Here is a 14,981-nt window from a genome sequence, read left to right on the forward strand (position 1 = left end):
ATCAGGCCATCTTTGGCCATGAGCTGGGACCAGGATTGATTTTTATTCATTTTTACAGCTTTAATATAGATGCTTCCATCCCATATTTCACCCTTTTTAGCTCTGAACTCACATAATCTTGGTACTCACTCACAGAATAGGTTGTTGCTCCACATTCCATTAATCAGAGTTGATTTCGGAAAATGTCTTTCTCACACAGTGCATCTTATACATGGAATAATCTGCAAAAGGCCTTAAATTTGAACTCTCTGCCACCACTATGACTGTTCAAAGGCCTTATTTCAGATATTGTTTTAATTGACTATAAATGTTTTTTTTTTTTAACTAATCTGTACTTTTGTCTTTATGTTACTTTTGTGTTCATTTATATTATTCTACTTCACACTTCACTGTATTTATTTATTCTATTTATCATTTACTCCATGGTATGCTTATTTTGCTGTCCTTCATTGTTGTTTTTATTGTTAGCTGTTTTGTTGGCAAGTGTTGCTTTACATCTCCAGACCATTGTAAATGAGGATGGCTCTCCTTAAAGGTTCATATAAATCCACTACCTAAATCATATATTATCTGAAAATGTTATTTGCCAGTTTCTTGCAGTGGATGGGTTTTGTTATGGATATATGACAGTGGCCTGTTGGTTTTTATTCTTTTTTTATCCTCTGTTCTTGATTCATGGTTTCAAACAGCAATATCCAAGGATGAGCCTAGAGTGGATCTTGGATAAGCCTCTAGCCCTTGGCTTAGGTCCCCACCCCCTCTCTCTAGTGCTTGCTCTCCTTCTCTGTCTCCCTCTCTCCCTGTCTCTCAAACACACACACACACACACACACACACACACGCACACACACACACACACACACACACACACACACACACACACACACACACACACACACACACACACACACACAAGGACTACAGACACTCTGCCAATTTAATAAAGAGAGACTTTGTCATGCGTATCTCTCCCACAGCTTCCTGGCCAGAGTGACAACAGTGTGGGTGAGTGGAAAAACAGGAAGAGGACAGGCGGACTATAGGCAGCTCTAGTGGGCAGTAGATTGGCCTGTGTGTGTGCGTGTGTGTGTGTGTGTGTGTGTGTGTGTGTGTGTGTTTATGTTTGTGTGTCTGTGCTGAAGCCTGTGCGTGTGTATATACAGCATATGTGTTAACCCGCTAAGACATGTGCTCACAAGGACATTGCTCAACATTTAGAGGCGATGGTGGCGTAACACAGACAGGCTGCCTGGTCAGGAAGGAGAACTAGCTGTTTCCTGGCGGGGATGTCTAGCTGTCAGCGCCCGCGTAAGAGCGGGATATGGCTCCACCATTAACAGACCTCATGATGGGAAGACCAATGGACAAAGGCCACAGGGGGAACTTCATCCAGGCACAGAGCATTTGGGGGAACTCAATAATGCATGATTTGTGTTTTCTTGGTGGTACAGCGCGATTGCTCTCTTGAACGTCCCTCTGGAGGATGAATATCTCTGAAAATGTACAGATCCCTCAACTGTTATTGATTACGCTCTAAGAGATGCAACACTGCGCCTTTTAGAACTTTGCTGTACTTTTACCACCACCCCAGAGAGCTAAGGTAGCCTATTCTACCCTGTTTTTTAAGCGTATGAGAAGTCCACCGCTGTCATTCTGCAATATTTTCCTCTTTGACCCACACTTTCCCTCCTAATTATTTTGCTGCTGTCAAAGATGTTGTAACCAACTGCTTGAATACTAACTGTGTGTCCAAACAGATTTCTGCTGTGAGTGAGTCATTTGGTAAATATAGGGAATGACAGCACTGACTTTCAATTTGGGCTCAGCTGTTTAGCAGTCTAGTTGGAACACACAAACACATGAACATGATGACAGATGCACACACACACTCACACACACACAAACACACAGCTGTCAGTGGTCTGGGTGTTCAGAGAAGACGTTTGAATTCTGCAGTGCATACATGTAGGAGATGAATTCATAGTGTGACAACATGGCATGACATGAAACCTTGGCTTGAAAATGGGTCATATCATAGGTTGTAGGGCTTTTGAACTGCCTCAAGTGTTATTGAACCAATGTATCAGCAGATGAGACCAGCTTTTGCTTGACAGCCACAGAGACTCCCCAGATGGTAAACAGAAAAATGAAATTATGCCCGGAACAATCCAGATTCTTATTGCCCAGGCTGTTAGTTCCTGGTGTTTTTGTAGGGCTGAGCTACACTCAGAGCTACCTTACAGCTCACTGTCATGCCTTGAGATTTATAACGGATAAGTGAAAAAAGCCCACCCGAATCTCACAGCCCGGCACGGAGACATATCTGTTTACTGAAGAGGTGTGTGTGAGAGAGGCAGACGGTGAGGCCACAGGTAAATGTGCATGCATGTGTGCGGCTGTGTGCACGATCTTAGCCTGCGTGCGTGAGCATAGGTGTTATGTTTGCTTGCAGAGGGAAAAAGTGGGTGCTTTAGCCCCAGCACAAACCCGACTCCTCCTGACATCTGTGAGTCAATTAGCTGACTGAAGAGAAAACATCCCTGCCCCCTCTCTCCCACACCCTCCCTCTTCCCCTCCATATATCCCTTCCTCCACCAAACAACTCCAACCAACCAGCCAGCCAGCCAGTTAGGTAGCGTAGCATAGCAGCTCCTGTCTGCCTTGGCTGGTGTGTGGCACTGGGGGAGGGGCGCGAGTCAGTGCTGGGGGTGGGAGGGCAGTGGGGGTGATGAGGTTGGATGTCAAGAATGTGGCTCATGGTCTGCTCTTTTGTGTGTTTTGTGCAAGATGAATAGGCCCATGGCAGGCTGGGGTGCTAGCTGGCTGCAGTTCCCTGTTGACTTGTGTGTTAGAAAAGCCTGAAGGCCCTGGCCTGCCCCTCTTGAAATGAGACAGACGGATAATGAAGGCTGCTGGGTGAACAACTTAAACGCCCACTACATATAGACATAACTATTTCAAAGTGTTATTTCCTCCATGGCTCATTCTTGTTTCAATATTGCGTATAGCTTTATTATCTCCTTCTCTTCTGTCTATCTCTATCTCTATGTCCATGCCTTCCAGAGCCCCCTATCAGGATAGTTATTGTTTGCTAAGCTGGTGTGGGGGCTGTTCTTTTTTGTGCCTGGTGCATCCCATATTCCCTTCCCCACTCGTCCCCAATGCCCTCCACGTCCTCAGGCTACGGCTATGGAAATATGCTTCAGTCACTTTGCTAATTATTTAAGAGTCGTCACCTCATTAACAGTGCTGGGAGATAATGAATGATTAATAGGTCATTCTTCACATCGTCACAGTGTTCTCCCACTCTCTCCCACTCCCTCCTTCCATAGAGGCGACTTGTTTGACAGGTTGTGCTGGCTCTTGCCGTCCAGCCAGTCTGTGGCCCCCCTCACTCCTGCACTGTACGTGCATGTTCCTGGAGGTAACTGGGAACGTCATCAGTGGCTGTAAGGCAGGAAGTGCAGTGAAGGGGACATGATTAGTGTTTGTGTCGACAATGATCCCTCAGGCTAGTGAATGCTGAGGAATTGTGTTGCTTGGAAATGCAGGCAGTGGGATTGTGGTGCTGACTATAAATGACTGGCATTGCTTGGTAATGAGCCAAGACTGGATACATGAAACTAGGGAGGATTCCAGTTGTATTTGTATAGCTTGCATTGAATCAGCGTTAGAGTGTGTGAACACCTGCAGGGACTAATACTACTTATCATGCCTTTGCTATCATGATCAGTACGCTGGGAATTCTCAGCTGTGGTGGGGAAGTTGTTTTAGTGGTTATCTGGTGCCTCAGACATCCCACCATGGTCTCGACTTTCACAGCTAACAGGAACTTTGCATTCTTTGAGACATTGTGACAGCTCTTTTCCTTCTACCACTGACGGCCTTAACATGCCTCAAGCAGACAGACTTGCAAATTACATTGTGGGAGATTTGCAGCCTTTGCAGCTCATTTAAAGAACAAACAAACAGAAGAACTGAATGTGAACTAATTAATTTTTTGGGACTATGAACTTAGTTCAACATTGTGAACACGAACGTGAACTAGCTCACTTTAATCTGTGTGAACTGAACTTTGAGCTCACTCATGGGAAGTGTGAACTTGCAACACACTGGTATTACATAACAGTAGAACACAGTTTAAGGAGTTGGTAATGTTGGAGAAATCAGCAAGATTAAACTGGATTTTTAAAGTGTATAACCAAAAAATGTATAACCAAAAATATAACCAAAAATCAAGCCCCCCCCCCCCCCCCCCCCCCCTTCAGGGCAGCCTCCAAAGCCACTACCCTAAAAACCCACGAATGTACCCTGCCTGACCACAGCTGGAGGATGAGTCAAGAGACAGCATTGAGGGGGAGTGATGAGAAGTCCAGTTCTTTAAATAAGTACATTAATAAACAACTCTGCTAAATGCCACAAGCGTATAAAAAGAAGCAAAACAGATGTCACAAATGTACCTTTCAGCCTTAATGGGCTACCCAGCCTGGCAGTTTCTGCTCACTGCTGTGGGCGTGTGCTTTGCGCTTCAGCTTAGGGGGTGTGTACTGGAGCGCAGCGCATCATTGTCATTGCTAACTGTATCCAACTACCTCATGTCTCATTCACATGTAAGAAAAACACAGAACACCATAATAAACAACAAACACAGCTATTATTGGCACTCATAGCTGTCAAGCTAGCATGTTAGGAAATGTTGGCTGCACTTTCTCTGCCATTCTTGTGCAACGAGCTCACCATTGCAGCTTTAGCTGATAAGCCTTGTGGAAGACTCCGGTCATGCACAATGAGTGCAAGCAAAGGTGCGTAACTAGACTGGCAGGTAGGCCAGCCAAGGTGAATGGAATGATTGGACGGGCTTATTACAGGCCTGCAATTGCACTGCTGTCCACAGAGTTTTTCATTTATTGAGTACTGTCAATTTGTAAAGAGAATTTTAACAATTGTAAAGAAAAAATGCTTCTAAAATAATTACACTAGCTTACATACATTGAAATTACATCCACAATCATACATTTTTGTTTTAAAATGCTAAACATTTACACCTCGCAACAACGCCGCTCTTTTAACACTTTTGGAAATGCTGCTGTCAGCGTTTAAGTCTGAAAACTAAAAATGGGATTATTTGTAGTCTGGATGGGTGGAACCGGAGACTTTTGGGAACACTGAGGGGGACACCCATGTTTACCTCTTGAGTGGGTCTTATCAGTCACAGTGTGTCCTTCCCTGATTCGTCATGACCCTATCACATGACCTTTTTCTGGAAGAACTCTAACGTCATGTATACATTTGTAATTGTTGACTACCAGCAGTTAATTTGCCATTGACAACAAACTGTAGGCGTTGCTGACCTTGTCGTCTATGCTAGCAGACATGACTTAAATTCTGCCCACGCATGCCCAGTGTACATAAACGGTCATGTGATATGCATTTTTAGGCGTGTTAGCCTGAATGGAGATATTTCAGATATGGTGCTAAAACTTTTGTCTTGATGGACATTATTTTGGTTTTCAAACACCATTTTAAAATGAAAACAGATCAGTGTGGACGTAGCCTAAGTGCCTGTTTGATTATTTCAGTCAAATTGGCGAGTCCAACAGGACTGACCTCATTTTAGATAAACTACGACCACATTCTATTCAAATCCATTCATTCTTTCTTTTTAGTTGGTTGGGAGTCGTATAAAGATCAGGGCTATCAGAGCTTTTTCTCAAGTGCACAAAAACAAGCGTGAAAAAACAGGCCAATGAAGTGTCTCTCTTGATCACCAAAGATTTGTTAAAGGGAAAAATGTTCATCTAACACCACATGCAAGAGTCACTGAAGTTGCTGGAAAGTTGCTTCTAATGTGGTACATTCTGACCACCCCCCACCTCAACAAATCACTACTTTCACTCAGGCCTCACCCCCACTTGTGGCCTCAGGTCTGTGAGTGGCAGTTACCAGGTTTCTCCCCCACCCTTCCAAAGTCCCTCACCCACTTCCCCACAGTATGTTTGACTCAGACCCTCCCCCGTTAGCCTTGACTCAGGCTTATTGCTCTCTCTCAGCTGCTCGGCTGAACGGTGACTGTTGATTGGTGGTTCAGACGGAGATGGAAGCCTTGGGAGTATTTATAGAGACTCTCTCATTTACCAGAACAATAACAACCCTCCCCCACAGTGAGAGTGAGAGAGAGAGAGAGAGAGAGAGAGAGAGAGAGGCAAACTGACTTTTGGTTTCACATCTCAGGGGAAATGTGCATACTAGGACACACTTTGTCCTGTTGAATAAGGTGGCTGTCAATTCAAGTTGTAATGTAACATAAAAGGTAGCAAAAATTACTCATAGTTTATACAGATCATTGTTCATTCATGTTCAAATTAAGATACAGAGAGCAAACTTTGGAGATGTTTTGAAAAGTGTGTTATCCATTTACATTTTATGTTTAAAGCCATAAGTCGACTATGCTAGTGTGGTTGACACAGGTGAAAAGGCTTAAAGTCATAGATCACCACAATTAGAAGCAGCAGAAATAAGTAGTTTAAAGTGTTAACATTTCCATTACCTACTGGAGCCCATGTGTTTGCAGTTCTAAAACACTGTCAGTTCATTTCCAGCTCTTAAAACATTTACAGTAAGACTTTGTTTTAGCTGAGATGAGCCACACATTGTACATGAGCAATGGCAATGCCAGTAATCCAGTGATGTGAGACCAATGTATTCAAAGGATGTGGCAGCAGAGTACTCAGTGATATAACTACACATGTCTACACCTGCCATAAAGGTCCATACATTGCCAGTCAATACTGGCAGAGGCAGAACTGGGTGTTGGATTAGTCACGTAGGTATTGAGTCTGCTGGTGTTAGATCAGTGGCTATTACTGTAACTGATGGCGAAAGAGATTGAAGATTATTTGGATTTCTGGTAGATGATTACTGTAGCTCATGATGTGAAGGGTAGTTGTACACCAGACCAGTTTGTCCATCTTCTTGTCAAGTCATTCATCTCAGTTTGTGAAACATAGAGAACGGCATTACTGCAGAATGAGTTTATTCAGCCACTGGCCTGGTTTCAAACTTAGCAATACCATCATGAGCGTGCAGGATTCAGTATTAAACAAGAAGTACTAATATTACAACTAAAGTGTATAATATATTAGGAGCACTACTTCAAAGTTCCAGGTAAACATACTGTGTAGAGAAGTGTCTAACAGAGGCACACCAAACAGCGTTGGTATGTTCACTGGCTACAAGATGGAATATCTTGTTTCACCATTTTTTTTTTCAGCTTTGGATGTTACATCTCTATAAGCTCCCCCTTGAATAACTTGCAGAAGCAGGGCTGAAGTTGGGAGCCGATGCATCATCCAGCAGCCAGTTGCTCTGTGCAGAACATCATTCTTCCATTTGACTGCACTCCAGTGGGTGCCTTAGCTCCACAGGGGCTCTCCACACACTCCCAGACCCTGTTGAGGAGCACTGAACATTGGCCTCTACATCTCAACAGACTGTTTGTCAGCTCCCTTGAATTAGAGGGCCTGGAAGCAGCAGCTATATGTTTTGTGGTCTGTATGGCCAACATCATAACAGCTGGGACATTTGTAAGTTCACTGGAAGTGGTGCAGTCGCCTCAGAAAGAGGGAATTACATGTAGTGTGCTTTGGTAGATGGTGCACCGGCAGACTGTTGCAACCAAGTTCAGATAGGAAGGGCAGGGTTGCAACAGCCGTCTGACAAAGCAGTTATTGGCTATGTTGGTGTTGACTGTCACTAAGAAAGAGTCAACATGGAATACTGAGGATTTTTTTTGGAGAGGGAGCTCATCAAAAGCTGAAAAAGCTAGTACTGAGTTGCTGAGAACACGTGTATGTGAAGCTTAACTGTTAATTCTTCAGTTCCTGTCAGAGGGGGAAATCAACTTATTCTCCAACGGCAGCATGTTTATTGCATGTTTTACAGGGTGGCACAGGGGTGTGTCAAAGCTTGGAATGGAAGCAACAGTTCCAGCCTATTGCTCCTATAAACTCAGTCACATGAACTCTATCTCTCTCCTGCCGTTTATGCCCAAAATAAAAACACATGCACCCTCACACATAAGCACAGAAATCAATAAATGGCTCAAGGCGAGGTGTGTGAGAGGCTCCTCCCCCAAACCATAGACCACAGCAGAGATGAGGATACATTTGTTAGACATGCACAATATACAGAAAAACAGCCCTTAAAGAGATGGGACTGCAGTGTATCCTCCATCTAATTGTGACAATGCAAGCCTGTTCAATGGATATGTAATTACAAAATGCATATCTTCCAACACAATCATGGCTGATTGGGATTTCATGCAAATATCTCGGTTTTTAAACAGACGCTGTAATGTGATTGGTGAGCTCCAGAAGGTTCAGAAACACTGCCTGCGCTCCCTAATGCAAATGACACCATTAGGAGCTTTTGGCCCTGGGATAAAAATAAAGACTGTTTTGATGCATGTTAAAGTGCTTGTTTGTCACATTGTCACAAACTGCAGCACCCTTGCACAGCACACGTGCTCTACTAAAAGAGCCCTTGTCAAGGCAGAACATAAACTTATGCTGATCATGTGTTTTGTTTGGACTGACTGGCTGGGTGAGTTTCTCAGATAGTACCCACACCTGGGAGTGGCTTATTAACACTAGCTTTAAGTGGCCGAACAATGTCAAACAATGACAAATGCTTGCCAGGGGTTGCCCATTTATATACGAATTCCCCGGACAATGGATTGGCTCGCTCTCCAAAAGTGGTTCCATTCATTTGCAATTGCAGGCAAGAGGTTGTTGTCCTGAAGTGGGCAATCGAGAGATGTGTGCATCTGCAGAGCTGAGGCACATACACGCACACAGCAAAACACACACATGCCTGCATCCACAGTCCACACACGTAAAACGAGGCGAGCACACATCCATGCACAGCAGTAGTTACACTGCCGCTGCAGCCAGTGTGGCCTAGAATAGCACACAGGCTACATTCCTCTGCCCTCCCTCCACCGCCTCACTGAGGCGAACACGCAGCAGACCGGTGGGTCACATGGACCAACAGTGATCTCAGTGATCTTGGAGATGAAGTGTACATGCATGTGGTAAGGTTAACACTCTTGCTGCACGTATGCACGGGGCAAGTAGATAAGCAGGTGCAGACAAGTTGGGAGCACGGATTCCAGCACCAATGTTGTGTCGTGTAGACACAAACTGGCACACACAAACATGCATGCATGCTGACTGCTGCATACGTGCATTTAACATCTATCTTTCTTTAGAATTAATACAATTTAATGGCAGCCCTTGCATTTTCCTAATTCAACCACAACAACAGCAGATACTTGTGAAGACAAACAAGATGTCCAAATATTCTTTCAAAAAGAAACAGTGGGGAGGAGGGCATTTAAACTGGCTACTGTGTCACAGCTCTCCAACAGCCCTTTTTTTTCTACGCCCATGCACAATTATATTAAGTAGGGCCAATAGGAACAAAGAAGAGGCAGGACCGAGGCTCCACCTCCCCGCGACTGCCTTCCTCTGAGCTTTTTAGATGTACATAATCCCTGAGTTGACCCAGAAAATAGGCAGTCGTTTCAAGATCTGATGCGGCAGTCTTTGTGCACACCGTCCCCGCTTGAGCATGGAAGCGTAACCCTGTGGAATACAGACTGTAATTCAGAGGAGCTTTGCCTTGCAGAGGAAAACTGTTAAAAAAAAAAAAAAAAGACGGAGCCGAGGCAAAGTCGCGCAACTTTGTGAAAACGTAGCGGATACGGGTAAGTGATTTTAATCGGATGTATTTGTTGGAGAAATTGGGGTTTTGCTGTATGGTGGTCTGAGGGGCTGCTGTCGCTGCTCCATTGTTTGCATTCCCTTGTTTCAAAGTCGAAATGGATCATATTGGGCTACGGTGCACCAGAGTACTGAATGCAAACGTTTAAACAAATCGAGACAAAGTCATCGGAGGGGACGGAAGCCTTTGTTGGATTCGCTGCCTGCTTGGAAATGTGGTGATTCAGCTGTTGGAGATGTTGCATGATGTCAGTGTTCTTTGTTGCAACCTTACGTGCGTAAAATGTAACCGATTTTTTTTCCGCCTCAGCTGACATGCAACATAGATGAGATTTTAAGCAATGCATCACGCCATGCACGCGTTTTTCCTCCGTTATGTCGATCGCGTCGTGCTTGAATTATCGGGCTGGAAAATGTACCCAAACAATGTCTGTTAACCTGTAATTTCAACCTGGGCGTTCAGTCATTGGCACAAAGAGGGGAGGTTTGAGGAAGACTAAACACACGAGTGAGGCTTCCAGTGTCCGCCAATGGGCAAAGCAACCCTGCAGATTTTTCTTCCCGGTGTCTGTGGTTTAACTTGAGGTGGAATTGTGACATGACGAGGAAAATTGTCTTTGTTTCTTCTCAGCGAAGGTGAAGCGTGTGGTCACTATAAAAGAAGCTGATTGGCTGGGTATGAAATTGTTCTGGACCGCAGAAATGTGCAGCCTCTCTGCACTGCACATCTCACTCATGGCAACATTAACACAATTGTTGTGTGTCTTAACTAGTTTGCTGCTGGCTCAAATGGACAGCTAAATATGCTCCTGCCATGTCAGTCTGAAGCCCGCCGCTCCTCCCCATGAATGTCTTTACTGCTTCCAAACATCTTGTCTGCCCCTTGCATTGTCCTAACACTGTCTTCTCTCTGCTCATAGACAGGAGGCATGGCAGACCATCTGATGATGCCCATGAATCACAGCTCAGCGGGCGCCAGTCTCCACGGTTACAGGATGGGCATGAATGGCGGCCTGCAGGCAGGTCACCAGCAGCATGCCAACCAGCAGGGCATGAGGGCGCTGCCCAATGGCCAGATGATGCACTACGGTGGCGCCCAGGCCAACATGGAGACCGCCATGAGGCAGAGGCAGGGCATGGTGGGCGGACCCATGAATGGACAGCTGAACGGGGCCCAGATGGGTCACCACCAGATGACCTCTGGTAACATGATGTATAATGGCCAGTCCCAGCAGCAACAGCATCACCCCCAGCAGCAGCATCACATGCACCCACAGCAGCACCAGCAACAAGCCCAGCACCCACAGCAGCAGCAACAGCAGTTCATGAACGGAGGGTTAACGTCCCAGCAGCTCATGGCCAGCATGCAGTTGCAGAAACTCAACACCCAGTACCACGGACACCCACTGGGGCCTATGGGTGGGAACCACATGGGGCCCACAACCCAGTACCGCATGAACCCGGCCCAGCTGGCCAACATGCAGCACATGGCCGGGCCGGCCCTGGCCCTGAACGGCATGGACGCGGATATGATTGACGAGGAGGTCCTGACCTCGCTGGTCATGGAGCTGGGCTTGGATCGGGTCCAGGAGCTGCCAGAACTCTTCCTGGGCCAGAATGAGTTTGACTTCATCTCGGACTTTGTCAGCAAACAGCAGCCCAGCACTGTCAGTTGCTGAGAGGACTTGATTTGCAAAGGGGCACAAATGGAGACAGAAGAGTGAGAATTGTCCAGGATGGATGAAGGGTGCTCATCTCTTCACTTTTTATTTTGTTGGCACCTCCCTGTACAACGAAGTCAAGTTGCGGCGCAGGGCGCACAGAAGAGAACTCTGGATATCCACAGGGAACACGGCGTGCTCGAGTCTCACATGTGCTAGTGGCCAGAGGGTGGCTAGCTTTATGGCCGAGTTCCACCTCTCCCATTTCCTGGACATGAATGTAATTAAGAAATGCTGAAATTCTTAAAAGCCACTCTGAACAATGCTATGACACTGTGTAGCCTCCAAGTCCGGACTCAATGACAGTTTACCAGTAAAAAGGTGTATTTATTTATTCCTATCTGAGAAAACTGATATAAAGAACGACCACCATCTCCATTTTGGGAAACAAGTGGTTTTAATTAGTTTTTTCCTGAGAGTAGGATGGGGGAGAAAATGAAATTTAAGTTCTCTGTTCATGATTTTTTTCCCCATTCTGTTTGGCCTAGTATTAAAAATAAGCTCAGGCGACAAGGTCGTCTAAAAAGAGCCTGGATTTTCTATCAGAAACGTCAGACAGAAGTACAATGTTATCTCATTTGAATGGGGGTCTCATCCAGATCTTAAAAATGGTTCACTTTTGGTAAAGTGCTGCCTTTTTAGATGTGATGTTCTCAAAAATCTACTGCTTGTACTGTATGAAGCTGTAAAACTCCAACATGTCCACACTGTTGTGTTCTATTGGAGATGTAGAACCGCCTTAATCGCGCAGATTGTTATTTATTGGTTGTTTATATTGTCCCCTTTTTTGTGGTCAAGATGGGGGGATGGTCTTTGTGAAAAGGGGTTTTGAGGATCAATAAAGATGGCCTGGATAGAAATGTGGCCTGCTTTTCCATTCATTGCACAGTTCTTCCCCCGGGCAGTGGAGAGCTAGCTAAGTGCTTAAATTAACCTGTGGGTGAAGAGAAACCTCAGTTTCTTTCAAGTCTGGGATGGAAACGTTTAGACAGATACAATATTTATGCTTTTTGAAAAGGATATATTCCCTACCCCAGATCTCCCGGGCTTTCAGCTGATCTTTTCCTTAATTTTCCATTTTCTTTGCTAAAAAGGCAGCGTGTCACTGATAGGGACACGATTGACATGTGGTGATAATTGCATGGTTCTCTGCTGGTAAGCGAAGGGGAGCTGTGTCACTGTGCATCTGATATGACATCTCAGGTAGCGATATCCAAATGGGATTTACCATTCGGCGTGTTTTTTTCCCTCTCTTTAGGTTAAATGCCATGCACTGACATTAAAGGTAGTGAAAATGGTTGCACTAGTAGCAATATATTCCTTCAAAGGTTGGTAGGCCTACAGAATCGGCATTTAAATAACTGGTTTCTCTACCGCTCCCCAAACATTTGTTTCTGTGCCTTGTGTAAAGAGTAATGTGTGCGTGTGTGTGTGGTTGGGGGAGGTGAAAATGACCTAAGAATGCTTACCTTGATGGGGGTTTAACTGACTTAAAGCTCGTGAGCCCTGCCTCAAAGACAGCGCTGCTTTTTCCCAGCTTTCCCAGTTTATGGTCAGAGAGACCAACTATTAACTCTAAACAATAACTGAACAAATGACGTGCAAAATTCTCCAGCCGAGGCCACGGCCAGTTGGAGGGGTAAAGCAATTTTACTCATCTAATCGCATTCATTATGAAATGAGGGTAAAGAGCTCCTCTGCGGTGGCTGAGTTTGTTGGATTGTTGTGTGCCTCCGGGCTATGAAAATGCCTGATTGAGGTCATGTTGGGAATGGCATCGCCACATTTAGCTTTTCACTTTGTCAACAAAGGCATCTTCAGCGGCGTCGTGAGTAACAAGGGGAAAATGAGAGCACTGTTGTTCACAACCAGGAATAGTGTTTGCTGATTGCTCAATATCTGAGTCAACCGCTCTTAAAGCAGCCTCATCTGTTTTCATTAGTCCCGTCTTGCTGAAGACTGAAACGTGGTATCATGGATGATCCAAAATGAAATATCTTGGACTGAATGCAGGATTGTTTCGAGTAACAAAGACTTGCTTAAGGATGTGTGTGTGTGTGTGTGTGTGTGTGTGTGTGTGTGTGTGTGTGTGTGTGTGTGTGTGTGTATTTTCTTGGCTTGACAGCGTCAAGAGAATGAGCCATAAGTAGGCCAACAGCCTTGGCACAGTGCTTAGTAACGGTTGCAGGTCCCTCGCTCAGCGCCAATCTGGTGAGATGGTCTTCTGGTGTGTGGCACATGGGGCACGTTGGCACACTGTCAGAACTCTGTCTCCTCATATATCTCATAATTGTATGCTGCACTGTGAGCTCCTTGTTTAGCCCCAATTAAATGCAGAGGTTTTGTTTCTTGATTGTGACTCCATAGACGAATAGCTAACGACGCCAAACAGCCCTGTTTGCTCTCCCAATCCCTTGTTATGACTGCCGCCTGCCTCACAGAGGCCAGTCTAGACGGAGGCTAAGCAGGGTGGGACACTCGGAGACGTTTACAGTTACTTCTGTTTTTCTTACTCTCGTTTTCAGCCCACCCACTGCAACTGCACAACGCTGTGCCTTCCTGTGGCAGCTCGCTGTTTTCTCAATATAAGTCAGGAACCAAAAGCCACATTCTGATAGCGAGGCAGACATGCAAAGTGAAAGAGACATAAGGAGAGGTGAGAGAAAATGTAAGGATCCCTTCAGTTTGCAATTAGAAATGAGGTGGAGGGATTTTTTCGTTTGTTCTAGTTCTTGGGGATTTCTTAGCTGGGTTTTCCCACAACACTTTTATGATTCCATGGAAAACCCTTCAGTAAACATCACACAGGGGTATGCTAAATGCGAATCCAGATTTCATTCCTTTCTTCTGCACCACATCTGTATATTACGCCTGTGCATTGAGTACTGTCTAGATTTCTCTCTGCAGGCTGTGGTCCAGCTGGTGCCAAGCCTGGGCTCGTGGTAATCTCAGGCCCAAGCACCAGTGATGGATAGGTGGTCATTTGCTGTTGTCACGCATGGCCAGGTCTTCACATGCACACACACACACTCACAGCATCAGCACACAACCTGATCAAACAGGCTAACAGGGATACCTCAGTATCAGTGTGGAGCCAGGGGAAGATAAAAGGATTTATGTCTCATCTGTGGCCATCGCGATCCTTACACCTACACCAACAGTATGTTGGTAGATTATGGTTGGATCCATTAATGGTGTAAATGAGAAAATCCCGTTAGTGAAAGAACATCCAGTTGATGTTACTTAATAAAGACGTACTGGAGATTTTGACTGTCAAAACAGTGTGACTCCACCGAGCTTTACTTTTCATATGAGTGCTAATTTTGAGGTAAAAACAAACAAACAAACAAAAAAAAACAGTCGTTTCAAGAATCCCCCAATGCGAATGACTGTAAAGCAAAGTGTGAAATACACAACGAAAGTGAGAAACAAAGTGAGCACTAAACTTGAGTTTCCCAGATGAGCGGATGAGTTATTT

General features: G+C 45.1%; 2 protein-coding genes across 2 annotated transcripts in view; both read left to right on the forward strand.

The window, feature by feature from the left end:
- The window catches only part of apoc1 (apolipoprotein C-I), a 351,086-nt gene extending 341,170 nt beyond the window's left edge, over positions 1–9,916 (forward strand). The window contains exon 5 of the transcript XR_011602376.1: positions 9,907–9,916. The gene's annotated coding sequence lies outside the window, so the exon portion shown is untranslated. The remainder of the gene's footprint in view (positions 1–9,906) is intronic.
- On the forward strand, positions 9,488–12,363 carry cited4b (Cbp/p300-interacting transactivator, with Glu/Asp-rich carboxy-terminal domain, 4b). The gene is made up of 2 exons (XM_070967317.1): positions 9,488–9,766; positions 10,703–12,363. Exon 2 carries the CDS (start codon positions 10,712–10,714, stop codon positions 11,459–11,461), a length of 750 nt encoding a protein of 249 aa, XP_070823418.1. The 5' UTR covers positions 9,488–9,766; positions 10,703–10,711; the 3' UTR covers positions 11,462–12,363.
- Positions 12,364–14,981: the final 2,618 nt, after the last annotated feature.

Source organism: Chaetodon trifascialis, chromosome 7 (genome assembly GCF_039877785.1).
Source record: "Chaetodon trifascialis isolate fChaTrf1 chromosome 7, fChaTrf1.hap1, whole genome shotgun sequence".
Taxonomy (NCBI): domain Eukaryota; kingdom Metazoa; phylum Chordata; class Actinopteri; order Chaetodontiformes; family Chaetodontidae; genus Chaetodon; species Chaetodon trifascialis.

Coding starts and splice junctions, on each gene's coding strand:
- cited4b (XM_070967317.1), top strand. CDS start 10,712: ATGGCAGACCATCTGATGATGCCCATGAATCACAGCTCAGCGGGCGCC.